Source organism: Cyprinodon variegatus, unplaced genomic scaffold (genome assembly GCF_000732505.1).
Source record: "Cyprinodon variegatus isolate N-32 unplaced genomic scaffold, C_variegatus-1.0 Scaffold263, whole genome shotgun sequence".
Taxonomy (NCBI): Eukaryota; Metazoa; Chordata; class Actinopteri; order Cyprinodontiformes; family Cyprinodontidae; genus Cyprinodon; species Cyprinodon variegatus.
Window position 1 is genome coordinate 176461 of NW_015150716.1, and position 9098 is coordinate 185558.

The following is a 9098-nucleotide window of genomic DNA, read 5'->3' on the forward strand; positions in this document are numbered from 1 at the left end:
GGTAGTTTTCAGCCAGTCCAGATAGCAAGGGCAGCATATCTTGCTTGTTTCAACAGCAAGCTTTTATAGAGCTGGATTTCCTGATCTACCCTCTGGGCTAAGGAAAGACGGGGCTTTGATTCACAAAGTGACCGCAGCTCGTTGTCTTCCTCCTCGAATAGTTCTTCCAACTTGCGTAACTTGCGTAACTTGCGTAAAAAACGTGACGTAAGTCGTGCTCCCTAGAGCCGGCGCTTTAGGCTCTGGTGCTGCGGGAATCGATGCCATGGAATCGGAAAATACGGAACCGGTTCTGAACAGGAACCGGTTTTCGATTCCCATCCCTAGTGAGAGCTGACTCTTAGAGAGAGATCTGTGAAGTTTGTCAAGGTTTTTGTTTTAAAAAGTTGAGATTGATAAGCAGCCCTTATCTGCTCTATCTGCCCCTCATTTTGTCTTTTTTGAGGCTCAAAGTATCACTTTTTTACTAAATTTGTTTTCTGTCCTCCTGAACTTGTAGAAATTTGTTTTTTTTTTTTCCCCAGAGTGAAAAACTGTGCTTTCTACTGCCCCTTGATGTTTTGGCGGAGCTCAGAGGGAATCGCTACTCTGTCCGTTTTCTTTCCAACTGAACTCTTATTATGGTTAAATCTTTTTTTTTTTTTTTTTTTTCTTTCATTGATATTATGTGCCCGACTCCCATGCCTGTTATATATGCGATTTGCAACTCCAAAACTGACTGTTTTTCCGTAAGATTTACAGATTTTTTTTTGTATTTTCTCACAAAGCAGAGGTATTTTGCTTTACAACTGTCTTGGAAAATGTCTTGTCCTGTCAGTTTCATGAAATTACCGCCAAATTGCTGCGTAAACCACCTAAAATGGACCTGGGGTCGATTTCAATCGAAGCTAGGCAGCCTTCTTGCAGAAAATCATATCAGGTATGATCATCCCCATTCACTCTCAATGAGCGCTAAACGTCACAACCTGGTCCGACATGATATTCTGTCGGATCGGAAACACAATCGGATTCAGTGTTCAGGACTGCAGTGAGAAAGACAGCTGTGAATGTCTGCATACATTCAAAGCTAACAGATGTTGCTACAGACAGAGACAGCTGTAACTGCAGCCATACCATCCAACAAGAGTTTAATATTTATTTTGTAAAAACATCTGTGTCCTCTTCTTTTAACTGTACAGTGTAAACCCTTCTTTATGTTGCTCTCCAATAGAATATACTGATATCTGTTGAGAAGATGTGTTGAAAAATTTTCAAAACCACTTTTTAAACAACCAGAAGCTTTAACAATCTCAATCAGACGTACCTTTGATGAGGTAGGGGTGGTTACAACACTTTCTTAATTCCATCATGGTATTGACCAGGTTGGGCATGTTCGACTGGCCCGCCCCTTTGGCCAGGAAAGAGAAGTTCTTCTCGAGGATGGCGCGATAGTATTTCTTCTGGATGTTGGTGAGCTCCACCTCAATGATGGTTTCCTCTTTAGGGGCCAGCTTCTTCTCCACGTCTTCTTTCAAACGACGCAGCATCATGGGCTTCAGGATGCCCTGAAGCTTCTGCACCTGTGGTTCAAACAGGTCATATGCATGTTGTCACATAATAAGCCGCGCAAACAGGTGCAAATTTGTTTCCTTTTTTGCCAAGTAATAAAAGGCATGAAAGCTTAAGCAGTGCAACTGTGTCACTTCATGGCCCTGCCAGCTCCCAAGAATTAGGTTAAACATTTTCTGTGGCTTTTAGATGTAGCAGCACCTGCTTAGTTCCAGCTGACACAAATGATTGCGTCCCTAGACTATCGAGCAAAAAATTTAAAATATGAACCTACCTGCTCCTCTGTCTTGAGGTCACCAAACTCCTGCATGAAGTTGTTCTCAGAAGGGAAGCGCCCTGGCTCCAGGAAGTGCAGCAGACTAAAAAGCTCCTCCACTGTGTTTTGCAGAGGAGTTCCAGTCAGTAGGACCTTGTGCTCCTTAAAGAGTAGGAAAGAAAAAAATTAAATTGAAAACAACTCTCCCAATTACAACTCAAAGTTGCACAACACCCTGGAGCAGCTATCCAAGTGCAGGATTCCCTCACCAGGTTCATGAGTTTGAAGCCTTCAAGTAGCTTGCAGTTCTTGTTCTTCAGACGATGGGCCTCGTCGATGATCACACATCGCCACTCGATGGCATTGAGCTCGGGGCAGCCTCCCAGGATCATCTCAAACGTGGTGATAACAGCCTGGAACTTGTAGGCACCTCGAATGGGGCGACCCTTTAAGATACGAACGATAAAGACGCTTTAAGTATGTAATTTATCAACTGGACAGACATTATTGGCATCTCAAATATTACATAGAAAAACAAAAACGATGTTCCAAAACACATGTGACCTGATGACTGAGAATTTCCCCAGCAAAAATAATCTAAATAATTTATAACTCTAAAATTGTATATAGAATTTGCTTGATTACATGGAAAAAATTAAAATCTAAGTCAGGAATTTTTCTTAAAGTGTATTTTTTCTTGAATTGAGCAGGTAAGTGACACACATTACATTTAATATTAAAAAACAACAACAGTTTCTTATTTAAAGTGCATAATTTCCAATTATCTTATTTTAAGGATAAAAATGCTCATTCATTTGGCAGATCATCTTATTTTCCGACTCACATTAAGGCTAAATACACTTATTTTAAGATCTTTTTATTTATTTTCAGAACATTTTTGCAGTATAGGTTAATTAGACCTTTTATGTAATGTCTTTAGATGATGTTTCTTCCAAAGGGTCACTATAAAAATAAATGAAACTAATTACATCCATTTAACTTTCAATAAAAAACAAAAAAACAAGCAGCCTAAATATGCCACACTGCGTGAGGTCGTCTTCTCTACTCCAACCAGTACACTGCCTCCTGCTTGTTGGGTCTTACTGCCATTTATCTGTTGTGTGTCTGGGAAGGTTTGCTTCATCCTGCCTCTCCGTTTGTATCCATTGCCTTGACAACAGCCCTCAAGAGATACTCTGCTGCCCATGTGCCCCCTCCCTCCCTCCTTTTCTCCCACAGCCAGCCAGCCGGCAGACGACTGTGGAGGAGCCACTCGTGCAGATATGCTTGAACAGCAATGACAGCGAGCTCCCCTTCGACGATGACATCACAGGCTGCCTTGGAGACAGCCGGATGGCGGCTCTGCTCTCCTCTCTCTCACCTTAATTCCTGTTACGGTTCGTCTGAATGCTAAGAGCTCCTAACTGCCTGATTCAAAATATCACATGCCTTGCCAACCACAGACAGCCTCTGTCTAAGGCTCACTAACTACCTCTCGGTCGACTAATTGTAGCATAAGCGCCACTCGCTGGTTCCTGTTGGATGACACCTTGATATTGAAAACCTCATTAAAATGATCTCATCACTAATAAGGAGGAAAACCTGTTGTATCAAAAAAAATAATTACCTTTACACACTCAAAAGCTATTATTCAAACTCTTTAGAGCTTTTGAATGTTTGTACATTTATAGTACTGAAAACGTAACAAACCCAGCTTCCTGACTTTAACCCTACTGTCGCCGCTTCGTTTCAGGGAAAATCTAAATTTCTTCAACAACACGCAGCAACAGATTCAGTCAAAAACAAAACTATATCCTGCATGACTGAGGACCCAGAATATGATGAGCTTTCCACCATTTAGTCTGGCATACGTGGGATAATTTTAGAGCAAAATTATTGTTCATACAATCTGAGAAAAATATATTAAAGAAGATCACTTCTTTGTTTATATTCAGGAAAATAATAAAGCTTTAAGACAATCTAGGATTAATCTCAACTTGTATTCAAATGGTTTAAATAAAAAACATTTGAAACTAATTCTTTTTAAAGATTACATATTTCAACTGCCTGTATTAAACAAAAAACAGCTTCCGTCATGAAATACTTGATGCTAATGATCTAGAACACATCTTTTCCATTGGAAGTCTCTGACATGTAAACAAAGTCACAACCTTTGGATAACCTGTAGCCATAAGTGTTGTTCATATGCATGGTTGATAACACTTCCTCTCTAGGTTCAATCTTTAGTCGACCCAAACCCACCCCACAAATTAAAGTCACTTTTTACCACTTAAAGAAATGCCATATAACCCTATATTTACCTTTGTTACCCACTGATAAATTCTTCAGGAATTTAATGTTTAAATCCGTTTAAAAAGAGAAGCAGATATTTTTCATTTTTATCATCTATTTTAGAAAATGTCCTCTTCAACAGCAATTTTTACTAAAATGTATTTTTCTTCAATGTTTTTAATTAGTCATAATATGTTTGTGTGTATAGAAAAGATTAATTATTTCATCAGCTTTAAGCTTTTCTTCAGATTTTTTTCTTGAACGCTTTTATGATAGGTAATGTTTATCCTGAGAAGTTTAAAAAAAAGTCTAATTTTTTGTGTGTATAAACAAGATTAATCTGATTTTTTTAATAGATAGAGATTAATTGATAGATAAAATTATTCAATCATCTTGATTGAAATAAAGTAAAATTATTTTTCAACGGACGTCAGCAAACCTTTTCTCATTAATGAAGTCAAGTTTATATTTTAGAAATAATATAAAAACCAGTATCTTGCATTGGTGACAAATATATCTATATATAAATATAGCTGGATGACCCATGTCCTTCAAAATGTTTGTCATCAAACTAGGGCTGCAACAACGAATCAATAAAATCAATAAAAATCGACTTTTAAAAGCGTTGGCAACGAATTTCATCATCGATTCGTTGTGTCGCGCGATTAATGCGTCATCCGCCGCGCCGTCATCACTGCCTCTTGACTGAAAGAGGAAGAAAAAAAATACGGCAGAGCGAGTCAGCGCCGCAGGTGCAGTGTTGCCAACTCAGCGACTTTTCAGACCCCTCCAGCGACTATTTTTCAAAAAAGCGAGTAGCGACAAATCTGCCGACTTTTTTCGGTGTCACTGGCGGCTTTTGGAGACTCTTACGTGAAAGCATGTATTGTTCCTACTCTGCTGTGGGGCGCCTCCCCCACCCCAACCGCGTTTTCCCGCAGGAGTCCCTCTCAGCGCTGCAGTCAGAGCCTCAGCGTCCAGACTGCAAATGAAGCGCGCATGCGCAGGGATTGACGGCGCAAATTGATCACAATAATTAAAATAGCCTGCGCTTTGTAAAGTGAAAAAAGTCGTAACATGCAACTTTTGTCAAAACAAATGAACATGGCACGGAACCACCATGTTTGTTTGGTTTTAAAGTGGGGAAACATAACGTTAGTTTCTCAGGTAGCTCATCTGATGCTTTCCTTACAGTGTTAGTAGGTTACAGACAGTGATAAGGTTGGCTACTTATTTTACTTTTAATTTCATTTGAATTAGCTTAAGCAGCGTTTACATTTACTTTATAAATAAATTAACTTGCAAATTATGAGGGCAAGGCTTTTAAAGTTTAAATCTTCTGGCAAAGATAAAGTAAAGAAGATCCTGCAATTTATGGAAGTAAAGCAGAATAAAATCCAGCAAGATCAGTAATATGTCAATTAATTATCTGCCACATTCCCATGTAAATATCTGTCTTTGGAGGATGTGTTTTTTAGCACCCCTAGTTTCCCAATTTTAATCCAAAAAAAAATCAAAAATTGAAACAAAAGGCTATTTTTATCTCTATGGTTCAGTATTTTCTCAAGTAGCAACTTTAACTGCTATACTTTCCTGTCTTAAAAGGCAGAACTCTTCTGGTCTAAAAAAACCTCATTTGTTTAAATGGGGGGACCTATTGTTTGAACCCCTTAGGTGCTTTTAAAAACAAAAATGTCTTTTTTTGCGCTTTATGAAACAAAGTAGCCTATATTTTGTGGATTTTCAGCTACATTTCTCATGTAAGTTTGCGTAGTTTTAACACAAACATTTATTTTTCATATTGCACCAGGACAGTTAATGAGCAACCTGTACTTGTGTGCTTGTTTGTTCTGTCTAAAATGTTTATTTTGGAATAAAGAGGTTAATATAAAAAATATTTTTTGTCCGATTCATCGATTAATCGAAAAAATAATCGTTCGATTCATCGATTTTTAAAATAATCGCTAGTTGCAGCCCTACATCAAACGTTTTTTATGGCCATGCAGCCACAGTGAGGTAACATTAAACCGGCAGTCGTCTGAGACATGACGTTACCTGTGCATCCCTGAAATACATCTCATACTGCTGCAGCATCTGCCTGCTAATCATGCTTCCGTGGTAAACGATGACGTTGAGGTGAGTCCAGGTGTGAAATTCTCTCTCCCAGTTTGCAATAGTAGAGAGGGGGGCGATGATGAGGAAGGGCCCTTTGATGCCAATACGGTGAATCTCTTCCAGGAATGTTATGGACTGGATGGTCTTTCCTAGGCCCATCTCGTCAGCCAAGATGCAGTTCCGCCTGACAGAGGTGAGAAGAAGATGGTTAGTGGGGTAAACAGCTGCGATGCTTCTTTGGGCTGCTTAAGATATTCCCATGTTGCTGCATGACAGAAAGAAAGTGCCGTACATTTATCACGAGAACACATAGAAATGAAAATTATTCCCAAGACACTAAAACAATAAACTGAACACCGAGGGACAAAACGACATCATCAGTGGTAATCAAAGTAAAAACAACAAAAAAACACACATTTGAAATGCAACCTTAATCTCTCAGCTGTGTGGTGTGCTTCTACAGTCCATTTATTTAGCTGTCCAGTGGGTGGGGGTAATATGTCTTCATGCTAATTGCAACGTGCAGATATTCCCACAGGCCTCTTAAGCAGCCCTCCAGTTTTGATGAATCTCTCTGCGTAGGCATAAGAAAACTCCTGCACGCTCACACATAACTAAAGCAATTCCCGGGTTAAAGCAAGCACCGACACTTCGCTCCAGATGCAAGTTGTTGCTTTAGTGGTCATGGTTGAAGAAACAAATAAAAAATGAACTTTTTTGCAGCTGTGTGCATCTCAGCAGCAAATCTGACTCTCTGACTCTCACCACATACCAGCCCAAATAAGTATCCTCCACATCACCAGGAGGGCTAATTATTATTATTATGATGACCATAATCTGAATACACACAGGTTTGTCTTAAATGAGTGGAATGTATTACCTGGCATATGATTCTTTAAGTATATTTTTAAAAAAATCATACGTAGCATAAAACAAAGTATTTCTTTACCTTTGCAAATAAACACTCTCCTTCACATGGATTAAAACTGACCTGTTGTACCAGTTGAAAAGAAGCCAGTTGACCCCCTCCAGCTGGTAATCCCTGAGAGTGTTGCTATTCCTGTATTCCCTCGATTGCTCCCTCTTCTTCCAGAGGTTGGCTGGAGGTCGCTCCTAGGAGACAAAAACGCTGTTCATTGAACTATTACAAAAGGACCCTTCAAACACTTCAAATAACTGGAAAAAAAAGTGAATAAAATGTTTTCTTCAAGACATGCCTTTAAAAAATCTTACAAGATTACATAATTTCTGAAAGTACTGAAAGACTATTCTGAAAGAAAAAGATATTTCCTAAAGAACGCAAAATAGAAATCCTCCAAAAAAACTGAAAAATCTTCTTAAAACAGCAGAATAACAATGAAAACATGTCATGTTTTTATTAGATTCCCCACACAACCAGTAGGCAGCAGACCAAAAGAAATAATTTGCTCATCTCAGTACAGTTTTAAAGGCATGGCGATGGTCTTTAGTTTTAACAAGCAGGAGAAAAAAAAAGAAGAAAACAATCTTTTTACGTGTTTAAAACAAGGGAGAAGATCGGTCTCTGCTTCTCTAAATGAGATGTGAAGCCCTGTTAGGCTTACCACTCTGCGTGAGTCTGGCTTGGCTGCCTGCAGCCGCTCAAACTCTTCAATCTTGCTTTGATCAACGTCGTCCTTCAGCTCCCACGTGCTATCCTCATAAGGCAGAGAACACCACTTCACCAGGTAGTACACCACTTCCTGCAGCAGACAGAAGAGAGTCACTGTAAAAGACTAGAGCGAGGCCAAGCTCTGCTTTTGTAGCGTTCTCAAAGGCTGAGAGGCAGCCCATTAGGGTGGCCTTGGGCATTTCTACGATTCAAAGATATCATTACGCTGTAGAACATATTAAAAGGAAGAAAGCCAACTAAAGTGGTAAGGGATAAAACATGTTCCAGAATAAAAGGTAGAAACGCACAGGCTACGCTGATATGTGCTTAAAAGGGAGAAGACTTATTTTACCTCGCCTGTGTCTTTGTCCTCGCAGTACGATACCTCCAGCACTCTGTCGACTTCAACATAGTCGGGGTTGAAAGGTTCCTCATCCATCTAAGAGAGACAGAAGACGCAAAAAGAGATAAAACAGATGCTAAATAAGTGAACAAATTCAAGTTCCCACGTTCCATCTGGAAACAAACAACTCTCCTGTGTCGACTCAGTAAGTGAATAAATTCACATGAATACACACAGATGTGCCATCCCACACAAATCAAACACAGAGTGTTTTCATATCCACACACAGCGCTGCAACACCTGCATACTAAACGCAATGGTCCTAAACGATCAAAAGAACAATGGCCTAATTAGAAATATTAGACAGAGGAAAAAATAAAGCATTGTGGAAATGGAGGGGAGAGCCCCTTTCCAGGCACACAGCCTCACATCAGTGAAGAAGAGCGCCCTCTGTGCTTGTTTCATCTTGAAGCGTTTGATCTTCTGCTGAATCCTCTTGTCCTTTTCTAGCTGCTGCTCTGTGGCCCATTCACAGTGAAGGTAGGAGCTGATAAACAGACAGAAAACAATCAGCATCTGTTTATGCACCCAGAGTCGGAGGAAAAGGTAATCACATTTACCCATGTTTCAAATCATTTTAGACATTTCTAAAATAGAAAAAAAGCTAGGCTTTTGCAAAAAAAAAAAAAAGAAAAGAAAAAGATATATTAAAATACTTTAGTTGACACCTGGCATTCCTTGTTTGTAACATGCAGTATATACAGACCTGTTTTTTGACAGACCTGTCATCAACCTATATAACGCCTCCCTCAAGTGATTCAGCCCCCCCCGTCCGTAATTGACATTTATGCACTATTTTTGCACGCCACGTATCACTTTACTTGGATTTATTCACTTTAATTGGACTTTTCACT

The 9098-nt window shown here is 39.4% G+C and overlaps 1 protein-coding gene across 7 annotated transcripts in view; it reads right to left on the minus strand.

Moving 5' to 3' along the window:
• Nucleotides 1-9098, minus strand: part of chd9 (chromodomain helicase DNA binding protein 9) — a 104978-nt gene that overhangs the window by 24796 nt on the left and 71084 nt on the right. For all 7 annotated transcript variants that reach the window (XM_015382686.1, XM_015382689.1, XM_015382688.1 and 4 more), the window contains 8 exons: nucleotides 8614-8731; nucleotides 8194-8280; nucleotides 7795-7932; nucleotides 7203-7324; nucleotides 6152-6395; nucleotides 2074-2250; nucleotides 1823-1966; nucleotides 1304-1559 (listed from right to left, as the gene is read on the minus strand). In XM_015382686.1, the coding sequence (XP_015238172.1) occupies nucleotides 1304-1559; nucleotides 1823-1966; nucleotides 2074-2250; nucleotides 6152-6395; nucleotides 7203-7324; nucleotides 7795-7932; nucleotides 8194-8280; nucleotides 8614-8731 (1286 nt within the window). The remainder of the gene's footprint in view (nucleotides 1-1303; nucleotides 1560-1822; nucleotides 1967-2073; nucleotides 2251-6151; nucleotides 6396-7202; nucleotides 7325-7794; nucleotides 7933-8193; nucleotides 8281-8613; nucleotides 8732-9098) is intronic.